The sequence below is a fragment of the Camelus bactrianus genome, chromosome 17 (assembly GCF_048773025.1).
Source record: "Camelus bactrianus isolate YW-2024 breed Bactrian camel chromosome 17, ASM4877302v1, whole genome shotgun sequence".
Lineage (NCBI taxonomy): Eukaryota > Metazoa > Chordata > Mammalia > Artiodactyla > Camelidae > Camelus > Camelus bactrianus.
In genome coordinates, this window is record NC_133555.1 from 15,428,708 (window position 1) to 15,445,790 (window position 17,083).

At 34.6% G+C, this 17,083-nt stretch overlaps 1 protein-coding gene across 1 annotated transcript in view; it reads right to left on the minus strand.

The window, feature by feature from the left end:
• Window positions 1-3,655: 3,655 nt before the first annotated feature.
• PPP4R2 (protein phosphatase 4 regulatory subunit 2) overlaps window positions 3,656-17,083 on the minus strand; it is a 50,255-nt gene continuing 36,827 nt past the window's right edge. The window contains exons 4-9 of the mRNA XM_074344459.1: window positions 11,670-11,763; window positions 10,087-10,124; window positions 9,146-9,220; window positions 8,742-8,885; window positions 7,770-8,059; window positions 3,656-7,518 (exon numbers count right to left, since the gene is read on the minus strand). Coding sequence (XP_074200560.1) covers window positions 7,202-7,518; window positions 7,770-8,059; window positions 8,742-8,885; window positions 9,146-9,220; window positions 10,087-10,124; window positions 11,670-11,763 — 958 coding nt within the window. The 3' untranslated portion in view covers window positions 3,656-7,201. The remainder of the gene's footprint in view (window positions 7,519-7,769; window positions 8,060-8,741; window positions 8,886-9,145; window positions 9,221-10,086; window positions 10,125-11,669; window positions 11,764-17,083) is intronic.

A 17,083-nucleotide genomic window follows, 5' to 3' on the forward strand; every position in this document is an offset into this window, starting at 1 on the left:
GGTAATGAGATGTTAGCTAATACACTACGGTGATAATCATTTCATTTTTGCAATATGTAAATGTATTAAATCAACACACTGTACACCTTAAACATCCACAATGTCATACGTCAGTTGTATCTCAGTAAAGCTTGGGAAAAAAATTAAGTTCACATGAAAAAACAAACAAGCAAGATTAGGTCTGGAAAACCCAGGAAAAGAGCAGTGAGGAGGAATCAGCTTTTCTAGAAAGTAAAATACACTACAAATATCAGCAGTTAAGCCAACGTGGTATCGGCTCACATGTGGACAGACAGAACAAAGCGAAGGTCCAGAAATACACCCAAATGCACCCAGGGATTTACTATGTGATAAAGGCAGCATATCAAATCAATGTGATAAAGGTGAACGTTTTGATACATGACGTGAGGCCATGAAGACACACTCAGATTCAGACTTCACGCAGCACACCAGTATAAACACCAGGTGGACCAAATACTCCATGTAAGAAATGAAGCCATGTAACTTCCAATGGGGGAAGCCTTTCTAAAAATCAATTTTGAAAGAGTTTAAATCCAGAAAATATTAAAAGAAAAAAACTCATAAATTCAGCTGCGTAAAACAATGTTTGGCTTACGATTTTTTTTTTCCAAGCAGAGATCAAAGGAAAAAGATAAACTTGGGGGCAAAATAAAAAAGAGATTGTAACTCGTATCATTAGAGTAAGGCTTAATTCCCATAATATATAAAGAGATTCTGGAGATTCAAAAAAAAAAAAAAAGGAAAAAAGAAAGAAGACCAACCACCCCATAGGAAAATGGGATAACGGGTGTCAGAGAACACATAAGAAACCCACATGGTTGGGGAGGCCTTGGGAAGCGGATTCCGTCCCTCACTGCTGGTGAGAGGACGGAAGGGCATAAGCCCTGGGGAGGGGAACTTGCCGGGAACTACCCAAATTTCCACACAGTTACCATTTGACTCAAGATCCCACTTCTGGGAATCCACCTCTCAGACACCGCTGGGCATGAATCAGATGGCTTATTTGCAAGGTGATTCACTGAGGCATTATGGTAGAAGGAAAAAAAGACTGGAAACAAGGGTCCATTGCCCTCCGGGATGCAGTGAAGAGGAGGACGATCTCGGTGTCAAGCATGGGGCGCGCACCAGGATCGATAAAGTGAAAAAAGCAAGGAGCACACGTGCATTTAGCAGGACACCTTTGGGTAGGCCAGGGAAATCAGGCCAGATTCTCTGAGAACCTTCAGATACCTGGAATGGCTTCCTCTCCTGCCCTCACACTAAGTCTACAGGCCTTCCAAGACTAGACGGCACCTAAGCATAATGGATAAAAACCATTGAGCTTTGGAGTTTTGACTGTCTACTTTCAAAGAGTCCCAGGGCAAGTTGCCTTTCTTTACATCTAATACTTCATCTGTAAAATGGGGATGATATTAAGCATCTCACAGGGTTGATGGGTTACATGAGAATGCATCCCATGTGCTAAGGATACGTGGAATATGAAGTGATCAGTTGGTGCTTGCTGTTATTACCCCAGGTATTGACCAGGATTGAAACCTTGAATTTGATTCCAGTAAAGCTGTTGCATTCCCCAGGGACAATCCATATTTTCCCCCTCCATGACTTTCCTCCTTAAAAAAATGTCAGGTCCTGGACTAGATCTAGCTTTCTACCCATAATTACCTTGAATGCTCCCAACAATCCTACCAGGTAGATACTATCATTTTCTCTTATAAATGAGGAAACTGAGGCTCAAAGAATTACTGTAACTTACCCAGGAACCTCAAGTGGGGATGGTGAAGTTGTGACTTAACCCATATCGCCAGCTCCCACGCCTCTGTACTCTGCCCATTATACCATGCTACCTCCCTGATTGTTCTGCTCACCTCTCAAGGCCAGAATGAATCCCACCTCATCTGAGAAGCCTCCCCGGACTGCCACGACGGCACTCCTGTATGTCCTGTGCATCTCTTCAAGTCACAAGCCACCTTGAGCTAAAAACTTGCATAGTTAATTGTTCTCCAGATGACTCAGTAGACTGAGTCTACTCTTGTAGCCCCCTCCAAATACACAGCAATTCATACAAGTTGCCACCTGAGAATTCTAGGTGCCCAGATTCAAAGTGGGATATATCCTGTGCATCCCTAAATGCGTATGGGAATTGTTAGTCACCATCAATTAAGCTTACTCTTCCATTCTGTAGCACTGCAAGCAATGGAAAGGAAAACAATCCAAAATGAAGACAGTGAAATACTGACCATGTATTTATCCCTCAAAGTCTCAGCAAACATAGATACCATTAAAAGACTTGCAAACCTCAACTGCAAAGATTTCTTGAAGCAAAGCATTATTGACCGAGTATCAAGTCCCATTGTACCACATTAAAGAGGGACTTCACTAGTTTAATGACACAACTTCCCACTTTCAGAAACACCTGCCTCCTATCAGGCAAGGGTGTGGTATTGTGCCTTTCTATGGGCCAGGGGGAGCTGGTCATACAGTCAGAAGTCTGTTACTGGGATGCACATTTTCTGTGATTCACAATCTTAACTGCCCAGGGACTCCCTGGCAAGGACATCCAGGATGTGTACTGCTCCCAACTCCACAAACCTAGCAGCAATGGAAAGCTTCAGGGATGGACTTGGAACCCTTGAAGTGGGCAGAAAGTGTTCCCAGGAACCAAGTGTCTGTGTACACGTTATCACAAAGCCCACCTGATTTGAACTGTTATCACTTGCCAAGCATAGGACCAGCTGAGATTATTGAAGTGAGTAGAACAGTCGAGTATATGCACTAGGGCAGAGGCAACTGCTGGCATTTTTGTGTATTTGTCATTACTTTTAGTTTACAAAAATGCACTGCCTTTGGGAAGGAAAACAGAAAGCTTACAAGTAAGTCCAAAGACCACATACTCTACTGCTGTATTTTAAACTTTAAACAAAACAAAAAACCCCGACAAATCCGTGGCTCTATCACTGTTAAAATATAATAGTGTACTCTTTATTCTAGATGCGCAAGTGGCCAGAGATGACGCATCTTATTCCTAGTCACTGGAAGAATCAGTCTATCATTAACTGAAAACTCTGCACTAACTATACATTTCATAAATAATGAAGTGAGGTAAAGATCAAATATGAGCAAGTTGAAACTCAAAAAATATTTAAATTCAGAAATATGCTGATCAGTACTCCTGAGTTCACAGCCTAAGGTGTCACTATTTACCATCACCTACTATGCAGCAACATGCATGAAGACATGGGAACCCAGAAAATGAAATCCATCCTCTTCTCTTAGGGCAACTCTACACTTCTTACCATGTAGTTCTCTGAAACTGACACTTCTAAAATGAATCTAATACAAATGTTGTACACCTGTGCACGCCAGCTAATGCCCAGTTGTGCCAAGAGGAATTTTTCCTTGATAAATCTGGATTTCTCAGTATCAGGTTTGAGTTGCCCAGCAAAGAACAATGATGCACTATCTCTGCAGAAATACCCTGTTACCACTTCAACAGAGATGTAATGAAGTCATGCATTAAGCTCTTCTCCCTATAGATCAGGAAATGCTTGTGGATCCGGACCTAAGGCGAGGAGGGGACGGTGGAGGGAGGGGGTGTGAACTGTCATGGCAAATAAAGTAATTCCACACATAAAAGTATTCTTCTAATTTATATTTTATTGCATTATGAAAATAATACATTTATTTGGCAAAGTAATCTAGGCTCCAGGTTGAAATAAAATTCTGAAGAAAGTGTACTGATTATTTTTTAAATGTGAAATATTAGATGTATTCTAACCAATACATACTAGCATTATTAGGCCAATAATCCAGTAAACCTAATCATAATAATTGCATATGAAATTACAAGGTGTTTTTGCATTCATCCATTTTATGATAAGCACAAATCTCAAGAGAGAACTGAGCTTCACTTAATCAAAACCAATGTAATTAAGAAACTCCTGTTTAAGACATTTTGAAACACTATCCAAAATTTTTATTTCCTTTGGTTCTACAAGTTGCATTTTCATCCTTACAAGTTACATTTCTCATAATCAAACATCTTAGCAGCTTTAGGTTCTGCCCCAAGTACCTTTATAAGTAAACTAGCATATTACAATTACATTATTTGAAAAATTGCTGATTTTACAAATGCAAAAATGCATTAGTACATGCCTATCTACACCAGCAAAACAAAATACTCTGAACCTCCATGCTTTAATAGGCTACATCTCTGACCCAGGATTTCTGGGCTACCTTTCCAAGTCAGAGTTTACAGCTCTGACGAGCAATTCCATTGCTCCATCCATACTTTTGAAAGGTGGAGTTACAATAAACCCTAAGTGGATTAAATTTATCTAGTAATCAACATTTAAAATATGACATTTTCCACTACTCATTTCTGTTCTCCTACATTTTCAGAACTGAAAAGATTTATATACTTTTAAATGTACAAGGTTGTTTTCATTTTCTTAAAAGGGAAAAGTGCGAAAAACACATTACATATGATTTCTCTTTCCTCATCAGCATTTCAAGTTCTTTTTACATGTTGGGTTCAGAGTCTAAAGTCTAACAGGTAAACCAATCTGCTCAAGGCCAAGAAAGAAAACAGTTATTTTTAATTATTGAGGTCAATTCTTCCTTTAGATTTTTTAACATGACTTTGTATGTGTGTTAAGAAAATGTGCCTAAAATTAGCCTTTTAAAAATACACATCTGAATCAGTTACTATTAGAACTGACATTTTCAAGAAGCACAGTCTGTGTAAGTGCACCTATGCATACTTAAGGAAATTTACTTCCCAACGGGCATCAACATCTTAAACCAGCTGAACAAGGTTTCCCAGTTTAACTACCGAAGTACTCCACCTATCCTAAAGAAAATATTCCATGAGCATTCTACATTATCTGTATAAACAGCAACAAGTCTGATCTATGATCAACATAATATCTAATAAATATTAAAACTATTAAACTATAGATTAAAATGCAGATCTCTCATAGAGTTGAGTGATGGCATTTTGGTACATTCATCATTGTACTTTATTTAATAAAGAAATACATTTGCTCTTGCAAAAATAGCAATTGCAAGTTTACAAATAAAACCACAGACCTCAAAGTCATGATGCTAAATCTTCAACTTATATCCAACAAAAGTAAATCCGTTTACAAATGGTCCATGGCACAATTAAAATAAAAAATATCAAAAGGTCACAGGATCTTAAAGAACAGGTTTATTGACAATAATTTCATAAATAGTCTAAAGAAAATTTCAAAATTTCTAAACTTAAAATGTTTAAAATCTGTTCTTATTGGCAAAAATCCCTCAACAAAATAAAAGACTAGGTCACTACAAATGAATGTCACATTTAAAATTTGCTTCATTTTAACATTTCTGTAAAATTTTTTAAAAAATTTACAACATGTGATTTCTTTCCTCTCTTGGATACAGTTTTACTTCAACTATTAGACATATTCACAAATATATCACCTAGCTGCTGTGAACCTGACAGTCAAGTCAGTCAGTAGTATTAATACCCTAGAGACAGAAATGGAGCCAACCCATTTTGGTATTTTTAGTCATAGCAATTGAAGTAGTCAAAATGCAAAACTTGTGGCTGCTGCCCAAATCACCCCAGAGCATATGATACAGTGTCAGAAAATGTTTGCATCAGTTTTTATAAGTTCATCTGTGTACTTCAGGTATCTGAAATTAAAAAAGGGATTCTTGTATATTTTGATAAAAATGTACTCAAATATTTCATAACATTAATATTTATTGCTTTATATGAATACTGTATTGAAAGCCCAAGCATTCAGTTTACACACAGGAAATTATACAATTATATACCGCTTCACAAAGGCAGTGAACACATTACATTCTACAAAACCTACTTTACAGAAATTTAAAAATTCTAAATATCAAAAGGTACAGCTGAAGAAACAGGTATAAATTTGGCAGCCAGTAATTTAGACAGGGAAGTTGCAGCTTGCATGACTTTAAATATGTGAATTTGAAAATATTGAGTTTAGGAGTAATCATTGTGCTTTGTGTTGATCTGAAAAATATAACACTGGCTGTCGAAGAAGCATGTTCAAAAATATTTAATTCACTTCAAAATGTCATACAAATTATGGTGGTTTCTATGCACCTCTAAAGCTTTAGTCATTTAGCTCCGGTACATTACTAAAGTAATATATTAATTCTTCCAGTACAGTGGTGTTTCATACCATTGACATTTGCATACTCTAGAATAATTTAGAAAGAAATGTGTAATATTCACAATGTTCAGAAAAGCAAGCAAAAGGTAAAGGAACCTGCCCGGTTCTTCTGAGATGGTCTCATGTCAGCTTTATAAGCATTCATTCTACAAAACAGTGAGCTAATGTTTGAACACAATTTCCAAGATAAAGCACATTTTCTCATAAATAATGAAGTCTTTTTCTCAGGCACCTCAGAAGTATACAAAAGAATTTTAGTTTGAACAGATCTCTTGGAATGTGTTTAACCTGGTATTTCAACAGACTTAAGATTTCCAGGGTTTCACAAGGGCCAGATTTTATCTGAATTACTCAGGAGAGAAAGAAACTGTCTTCTGAAAGAGGTGAACTCAATTACCAATAGAAAAAGTATCCACTGTATTCATCTCTTATAGAAACAGAAAAATAGAACATTTCCCCCCTTAGAATAATATATATTTATATGTATATATGACTTAAAGTTCCATTGTACATAGTCAAACAATAAAATCTGGAAACCAACATGAAACCCTATAATTCACATGTTAAAATGTGGAAACTATGACCAAAATATGAAAACTGCTAGAGCTGTCAGAAAGAGACAAGACAAAAAGCTTTCTTGCATATGTATTAACTAAATATGATAATCTTCAAAAAAGTTTTCAAAATTATAATTATCTTCCAGTTTAAAATTTTTAATTCTAAATTAAAAAAAAAAAAATCTATACACAAACCACTGATTTGACCAGACCAAAAAAAAAAAAGTCAGCGGTAAGCAGGACCCAGAGGAGCTGATATTCACAGTTCTTACATGTACAACTCTTTCAGGATTTACCCCATAAAGTACTTTATTTTACAACCTGCTTCTCTTGTAAAACTAAAGGTCCACTTTATTACATAAAAGTTTTATACAGTGTAAAACCAGAACTGTATGTAAAATACTGCATCTAAATGTTTCTAAATAGTTAGTCTTGTTCCATTGGTTCATCTGTGACTTCCGGGGCTTCGTCATTTTCCATGGATGATTCTGAGAGAATCTCTCCAGTTTTACTGGAATTGGATCCTACTAATTCCTCTGCTTCATGGCAGTCGGAACCACTACTTACAGGGCCTGTATTTTCACTACCTTCAGAATGTAAATCTCTCTCAACTTGAGTCAGATCAGATTCCTCCATTTGATTATTTTCCTCAGAAGTCTCTTCATTCACAGTTAAGGCATCATCAGATTCTTTTTCTTGATTTTTCCTTTCTGGGATCATTTCTCTTGATGTCATAAAAGACTCTAAAAATAAGCAAACGTTGTTGTAGTTAAATTTGATTTTCAAAATACCTCCACAGTTAAGTTTCACGAACTCTGATATTCTACAGTTCAAATAACATCCCCTGAAACAGCAGCAACTACACACAGGTGGGAGAAAAGCCCGACATCAGCCTCATAAGGAGTTCCACTACGTCACACTCTCTCAGGCAAAATGAAGTACAAGAATGTGAGGATCTCCTTACTCCACCCTTTTACAGATGGCCTCTAAATACCTTCTTCCTCCTCTTCCTCCTCCTCTTCCTCCTCTTCTGTACGGTGCTGCCTGGAACAACTGCTTTCTTTGTCTTTGTCCTGAGATGAAGACGGAGCTGCTGTTTGCTCTACCGTAACTGAAGAAATTTCACTGGAAGATGTCTGACTGGCCATCTCTCTGACTTCACTTTCTTTGTCAAACCTGAGTCTTTTTACTTCGTGTCCCTCAGCTTCCACAGCATCTTCGTCTGGATGTTTATTTTTTATAGGGCTCACTGAGGAACCTTCTGATTCAGATGTTGAAGAGTCACTGTAAATGTTTTTTTAAAGTGTCATTAATGATTGCTTTCTTCATCTTCTACATTTTCATTTTTAAGGACTAATAAAGTTTTAACTGTATTTCAGTATCAAAGTTAAATAATAACATCTGGGCAAAGAAAAACACAAGAGAATAATTTCAAGGAGACCTAAACTGTTAAATAAGTATTTCTCACTAGGAGCTAGTCAGTAAGTTACACAACCTTTCTGGTCAATTCTCCAAGTAAGTTAAATGTCCTCCTATAATAAAACTACAAGTCGTCCATAGGGACATACTCTAAGTCCTCTCACTCAGTTTTCTTTCTCTTAATGTGATGCAGAAAATTTGAGATGGGATATAAATTAAAAAATTATTCCCAAAATTTCAACTCACTTACAAATATCTTCTCTTTTTAAGTAACTTTCAAAAATAAGGGAAAAAAGGTATCATGACCACTTTACTTTCTTAAGACCCTATTATAAATAGAACCGCTCAAACCAGCCGTTTTAAGCCTTTCCTCTGACCATCGTCAGCATGTGCTAATGCTGCAAACAGAAGCCTCAGCTCCTTTAACTCCTTTTCCATCCCTCAAAACAGTAAATTGTAAGTAAATGAGTGCTAAAAAAACCCCATCAATAAATGTTAACTGTTCATGAAAACATTTTTTGTTTTTAAATATAAATCACATACAAACCTGTGATTTTTGTCCTCATTTTGCTTTAAGTTTGACTCTTTGCTGTCTGTGCTCTCAGGCAAGCCATTTGTTGTCATGGGGACTGACAAAGAAACCTTTGGTCGATTAAGTGGCCTGGGTGTTCCAGGTCCATTTATATTAGACCTATGGTAAAATAAATGAACATCGTTTTCCCATGTTTGTAAAAAGTCATCCCTCCCAAAGGTTGTTTATATGAACACAACACAGAACTATCTGCTATAGTTTTGACTTTCAGAACCATGGGTTTACCAAGTTAATTAATTTTGTTTGGTAAATCACATATCCTCCATCAAATGCCCAATTTTTTAAAAAAGTATATTGAACTTCCTACTCAAAATTAAGAAACCACAAACTCTTTGAATAATAAAAATCAACAATCTCACCTCTCAGTGTAACTTGGTGAATTTCCAGGAAACATAACACCATTCATTCGATTTAAACTATTGGAATTGTTCTTCCTATGAGAAAAGAAAAAAAAAACACTTTTATGGATAGTTCAGTTCTTTAATTCCGATGAGAATCATGGGTCTAAATGATCTTTTGTTAAGACCTGTCACAAAACCAAATGAAAGACTTCTAACAGAAATAACATAATTACAGGATTATCTTAGTATCTTATTTAATACAAGTCTAAAAACAAATTCATCATTACTTTTCTATCAAATCAGAGATATATTAACCATTAAACGAATGTTTCTCAACAGGGGGCAACATCCTCCTACAACCCCCCTTACCTCAGGCCACATCCCCAGGGGACATTTAGCAATGTCTGAAGACATTTTGGGGGCAACTGGGGGACATTACTGGCTTTCCGTGGAAGCCAAAGCCACTGCCAAACCTCCTGTAATCCCAGGACATTCACTCATAATAAAGTATCAGTAGTGCCAAGGAGTGTGCCCTAAAGTGCTACCTTAATTTACTATAGAAACCTTGACAACTGGAAATACTTTTTCCATCATGACATCACGTTGTTATCAAGTAGCTATTACAAACCTAGGAGTTATGCCCTTGAAATGCCCTGTAAAGGTAGCTAGCATGGGATCCCAGGGCACTGAGTGCCCTGACAGTACATAACACAACAATGTTAAGACTGTAGTAAATCATGAAGCTCTTTAATCCGAATCTCTTCACTGGAAAAACATACAGGTAAGGTTGTTGGTAACATTCTACTTTGGGGACTGGCCGGTAGGTTCACAAGTATTAATAAATGTTAATGCTTAATTACATATAAAATAAATGCAACCTATTTTTAAGCTTAATATATTAGAAATGATATAATTAGAATATAATAGAAATAGAGAAACAGAAAAATCTCTATACTTACTCTGAAGAAGGATAAACACAGCTAACAACCATCACATTCTGCAATAACAAAAACTGGTGATTGATATGAGGAAAAGTACTATAACGTGCAAGTGTAATTATTTGTTTTCAATTTCTCAAAATCACCTTGGTATTAAGTTAACATTTATTCCAATTTTACTAATAAAGGAAATGGTTAAAAATGAAAATCAAACAGCAAAAAAAAAAAAAAAAAAAAAAAAACTAAAATAGCAAAAGACCAAAAATCTAATACCTGAACTATTCATTTTGTTTTGGGTTTTTTTTCTTTTAACTTCACTCTAGTTACTTTGGAGTCCTGACATTATTTTATGTATTATTTAGGATACAATGAAACTATACTCTCTTATTTAAAATAGAATCATACCAAGATATTCAGAGATTTATTTAGGCCAGCTATAATGAATTTTCTTATAAAGTAGTCCAATCAAGTGTGATATGCAGCATCATATACCTAAGAGAATCAAACCTTTTTACTAGTATTAATCTTCCTGGTAATAATAACTTTGTTAATAGTCAGCGCTCATTGAAAATTTACTGAGCCAAAGTAAATGCTTTACATTGAATTCTCCTCACAGCCCTGATATGATTCACACTTCACAGATGAGGAAACTTGAGACTTAGGTTATGTAACTGGTCCACGGTCACACAACTATGACTATTATGGCACTGCCTCTTCATCCAAAGATTGCCATTTAAAAGTCTGTGAGCTGAAAATAAGTGGTGAAGAATAATCTGTTTCCTGTCCTTCAGGAATCTTACTAACTTGAAGGCACAGAAGCTCAATAAAACGTATTAATCCAGTCCTAAAGATCCATTGTAAATCACTAAGTAATGATTTTGGATTTCTTTTCCAAGTATAAAGGAAACTGAATTTGAATTAGAACCTAAAAGTGAACACTGGACTATGTTCTAGAATCAATCACCAAAGGAATTTACAAAACCAATGGTCCAATCTGGGTTCCCACAGGGCTCCTCCATTCATTCTTCACTCCAGACAAGTCAATTTCTTGCTTTTCCTTCCTTCAAACATTTTAACATCTTTGTTTCCCACAGTTTCCTCTGTCCAGCATGGCCTCCCCTTTTAGCATTCTCTATCCCACAAAAAAACTTAATGCTTCTCTCATTCTTAAACATGATCTACATCTTTCTCAACATCTAACTTAAATGCTTTTTGTCAGCAATTTTTCCAAGTTGTGTACTCCTGAACTCCAGAAATGAAAAAATAAATTCTGCTAACAAGTTTGCAAAACCCTCTATTATTAAGATATCGATTATAGAACTTCTCAGAACTGTTAATATGTTGAGGTATACTAAGAATTTCCAAGGGACAGTAATAAATTGCTTTTCCCAAACTTAATTAATCTCAAGCATTCCTCTCTCTCTCTCTCTTATGAAACCTTTCTCTGAAACTTCAAACACAACTCAAAAATCATTTTGGAAAAACTTCAGGTAGACTGAGAAACCGATTTCAAGAAAAGGTGCCTGAAACAGAGCCCACTCAATGCTCTTTTCTGAAACCTATTATGCTACAGTTTAATAGAATTCCAATAATAAAATAAATACCTTTTCTACTCCTCTGAGAAATTTGTCTGTTCCTGTATAGTTTCTCCTTGGATCTGTCAGCAATTCACATAGTCGCTGAATAGTAAAAGGTATACTGCAAAAGAATATAATTTTATAGTTTGAGGTGATTCATTATCAAGAAAATTAGGAACATTATTACTCTTGCTAGTTAAAGTTTTATCTAGTCATTCGTGTGTTAAACTACAAAAGAAAATGCTACCACAGTGGAATAAATCACTTAAAAACAGAAGAGACAATAGGCACACCTGTCCTCTTAACAAGAAAACAATGTCCCTCTCTTACCTTAAAAAGCAATTTAAAAAAACATCCAAAGTTAACAGAAAGCTTCAAAACTTAGAAAAAACTTTAATTCTTAATTCTAGTAATTCAGTTTTAAGTTTACAAGACAGGCAACACAAATAATAATCAAATCAGACTTTATTTGAATACAGAAACTTTCTCAAGTATTCTTTTGCACACAAAGATTTCTTCTTTACAGTGTTCAAATTACAAATGTTTTGTTATCAGACATTATAAGACAAACGATTCCACTGAAAAAGTTATTATAAATACGGTTCTGCTCCATAATTATAATTTTATATACGACCAACATGTTTCATCAAACTTAAAACACATATATTTTGTACAAATACACTCCGTATTTTGTTAAGTACTTGTTAACTTTACCAAATACTTCAACCAGAATCAAATTTTCACTTGATCATAGCAAATACAAAACTGACATAAATTGAACCTGAGATCATTTTATACATGCAAAATAAAGTTTTGATCTCTCATACTACGAGCATTCCTCAGAATTACAATATGAATAGCAAACATCTGAGCATAGACATGACAAATGCAGCTAAAAAGTGCAAACAAAACTTCAGACTTCAGTATTTGCCATATAAATCTATTTATTCTCCTCATAAAATACAATTACAAAGTCTCAAATTAATAGTTATCATTCACAAAGTTATTTATAGTTTACAGGCAGTTCTACACAAAATTCCCTCTTGCCCACAAGGTAAGGCAGCTACTGATTAATAGTGCAGGACTCAAATTCGGTTTCTCTAACTGCAAATCCCACGCCCTCTCTACTATTATAACACACATACTTAAAATACTATTTTCTAACTGGACAAACGATGTTTAGTTCTCATAAACAAACATGTTAGCTATTTGAGAGGCCAAGAATCAATCTTCTCTCAAGTAGTATCAAAGCCTAAAGGTCAGAAAACTACAGTTCTGCCTAAAGACTAGGCATTAACTAAAAGACAAAATGTGTGTCTGATATTCTGAATATTCAGAAGCAGATAGAAATACAAACTTCTGATATTCATCGTAACTGCTATAAGGAAAGTTCTTCTGTTTTTGAGAAAGAATAATACTTTTTGGTACTTTTTACTCGAAATTCAAAATAAAGGATGCTGCCATAACTAGTATCTTTGTTTCTCCAAATTGTATCTTTTTTCATATTTGACTAAAAGCTTCTTAATGGCAGGATCTCTTCACACACGATACTCAATATACAATTTATATACACCTACAACTGAAATGCAGCGCCATCATGGATTTCAGAGTATTCATGGTATACCTGCACCTTAGACCCTCTTTTGAGTTAACTACTTTACAAATCACACACACACACACTCTCTCCAATGCTATTCTCTCATTAATGATCTCAGGCTGATAGTGTAATCAAAACAAATAAGCAAAATAGCACCCATGTTAAGCACAAATATTTAATAGATACTTAAAACAGATACTGTCTTGTTATGTCTTTTCCTTCAACTAATTTCTCTCACACACCAATAACTAGTATTTTATCTTAAAATTAACTTTAAAACATAAGTATCTTCCAAATTTCAGCTTAACAGTGTTTTTACACTAAGTGTTTTGGCTAATTTTCTTTAGGAAGGTAGGTAGAATTGTAGTCAATTATTAACATTGTACGTGCAGGTGAATATTAACACTGCTTTAGGAGGAAAAATGTATTATGTTTGGATAACAATGTCAGCAATAATAGCCTATGATAAAATGAGTTTACATTCTTAAGACACTTTCAGAAGCTTTTAAAGTCATTTTACCAAGTGTCCAACAGATGGCACCAAAATGTTATACAACTCTCCCCGTCCTCAAGTGAATAGGCTTAAAATGCAAGCATTTCTTATAAGTGAAAGGATCCACTGGAAACGTTTTAATTTTGACAACTGGATTGAAGGCGTCTTCATACAGTTTGTACTTTTTAACCTTTTAAATAAACGTGAGAGCCTACTGTAAGCTAGAAATATTTACTCAATAGCAGACCTGACAGACATGTAAATAATTAGAATAAAAAACCCAATTACAATAATAAATGTTAATAAAGTTGTGTATACAGGGCTATGGAGACAGAAAAAACTGTGTGCCAGGGAATCAAGCATAAACGTGGGAACACTTAATCTGAGGTGGGTCTTTAAAACAGGTTTAAGAATAAACCAGATAAATCTGAAATGAATACTTGGTATAACTATATGAAAGGTCTGCTTTCTGTTACTCTTCAGTTACACATTAAGCACACAAGATAGTTTATTCTAACTCCTGAAAATGTTAATGTTTCCCCCCAAAAACATCACTAGCTAAATTAAGACATGTGCTAAGAAAAAAAAAAAAAAAGCATGCTACTAACTCTCAATAAAAAATGTGAACCAGAACCCTTAAATTTTGGAGAATGGCTAGGGGGTGGGGGAGATGTTCATTAGCATGTGTACAGTAAAGTAATTTAGTAGAAAAATATTTTTGTTTATTTCAAATAAAATGCATTGAGGTACTCTGCAATATATTACCTATACATTACCTTATCTGCCCACACTGTAAGATGAAAACTGAGATCACATAAGCAACTGAAAAAAATTTTTTTAAAGGATATAAGCAAACAAGAAAGTATGTCTACAATATCCAATAAAATTTTTTTAAAAAAATTAAGTATTTCAAATGGTCTTACTCAGAAACACTACAGCACACAGTCAATGAGTCCACTTTTAATGCACACGTCACCTACGAGGTAGTGCGCTAATACTAGCTAGCCCACTGGGAGACCTCCCCCAAGTTTACCTCCCTTAAGTCTCCATGTCCTTTTCTGGGAAACAGGGATTCTGAAAGCGCACTTCTCATGTGGTTATCACAAGCACTAAATACATATAAATCATGCATATAAATCACTTAGGGCCTGAAACATTTTATAAAGTGTTCGATAAATCTTAGTTCCTCTCATCATCCTGATCCCATCTGATGTTTAATGTAGACTGTGAGAAGGCACAAACCCCTGAAAGACCAACTACAATGAAACAAAACAAACAAAAAAATCTTTTAAAAAATATTCAATTCCAAGGAAAGTAGTTAACCCTAATGAAACAGCATCACGAATTTTTACATTAGTTATTTGTCTGAATCTGACTGCAATCTGTCCCCATCTACTGATTAAAAAAACAAAAATCATCTTGCATACCTAAGAGCTATGGGAATTCAAATACAAAGAAAGCTGAAAATCAGAGAAAGAAATTTTAAAAAATAAAGCCCTAAAGGTACAATTTCCTACATTTTGTATTTTAACCCAAGAAGGATTATAGTGACTTAAAATTTTATTATGTTTTTAATTTATCTTATCTGTTTAAAGATGTGATCAAGATGTGCCAGTAATTCTAGATATAAAGTAAGGTATTCAGCTGGAAAGAAGGCATGAAGAAGGAGGAAGAAGGAAAAGAAGAAATGCACATTTCATTTAGAGTCTAAGATTTTTTTTTAAAAATCAGAAAACCTATACCTTACCTCTGTTATGTAAGCAATGTTTCTTATAAAAAAATGATAAAAGGAGTATAAAATAGAAATGAAAGGCCATTAAAGTAAAAGGCCAAAAGAGATAACCATAAAATCATTCTATTTAAAAAATGCTAAAATAGCCAGTTCACTTTTGTTTATGTATAAAGATGTGATTTTTATTATGTTTTTATTTTCTGACTATTAATGGCCACAATTATACTATGTCTTAGTTGTTTACAGAATTACTTGAGTTTGACATGAACTATTCAAGTGGAAACTAACGGAAATTTCTCTTATATATCAAAGGTTAAATGGATGGAATTTTATTTACTCAAGTCTTACAGAAGTCAGAAATAGCACTGGAACCTTGTGATATTACTTAGAGCAATATGATCTTTCTGTATCAAGTTTTATTTAACATTTGTATAAATATACATATCATAAATATTCATATGCATGTATTTTACACCTCAAATCAAACGTTAAGAAATTCTGAGATTTACTGAAAACAGCACTGGAAAATGATGAGTAGAAAAAATTAAGAAAATGGAAGAATTAGGCTCTTCCAATAATGGTAAGTAGCCCTAAATTAGTATCTGTACCATATTCCCTTCTCTAGAACAAATCTACAGCAATTGTCAACATTTTTAATTAAGTTAACCACCTTCTGTAATACCTGAATTATTTTACTTGCATCAAATAAAAATACTAAGGTTAATTAGATTTCTGCTATTTCCTCTCTTTCAATTATCTAATTTTATTAGAAAGAACATCACATCAAACCGTATTACCCCCAGACAAGGAAAGGCGAAAGCAGAATACGGAGGGAAGGTTACTAAATAATTCCTGATTCTCAACTAGTTGTGCTAAGAAAAAGGAGTGAGAAAAACAAAACATCTTTCAGCTGATTCAGTATGCTCAAAAAATACTGACACTAATAATTAACAAAACATGCAAAAATTCTATTTTCCCCAACAGAGGAGCAGAAAGTCCAGCTAGCAATAAAATGGGTCAAAGGAGTAAAAGAACAAAGTAACAAAAGGTTAGAATCCATTCTCTTATCCCCGAATAACGTCGAGCTAACTGCACACAACACAAAATCAAAAAAGGAGTAAATGTTTTATAGATTTAAAAGTATTTAAAAAACCTTGTATATGATCCTCTTTTTTAACAGTATTAAATGGTAAAGTCTCAGGTGTAGAAACTTTAAAAACACCTGCATTTGTGCACACGTGCAGACAAAACAATCAAGTAAAGTTTCCAGGACTGAGCAAAATCCAGTTACTTATGCACATTAAAATAACTGGCCAGACTATCATGCCAAAAGATAAGCACTCCTCAGTTGTGACTGACTGTATCTGCCTTAGAAATGTTAACAGTGAAAGATTTTTAGGTACCAAATGGTTCTGCACCTTTCCTAGATCCCCTCATAAATACAGAGCCATGCCATTGTGGTCAACTACCCACAATAAGTGAAACGTACTGCTTATTTTACAAAGGTCTTGGGTCTAATAGCACTGTCAAAAGAGCAGAAAGACTTAAGTAATTTACATTCATTATTTTCCGATTTCAAAAATTCAGAGGATATAAAATGATTTTTTTAAAACTACAAG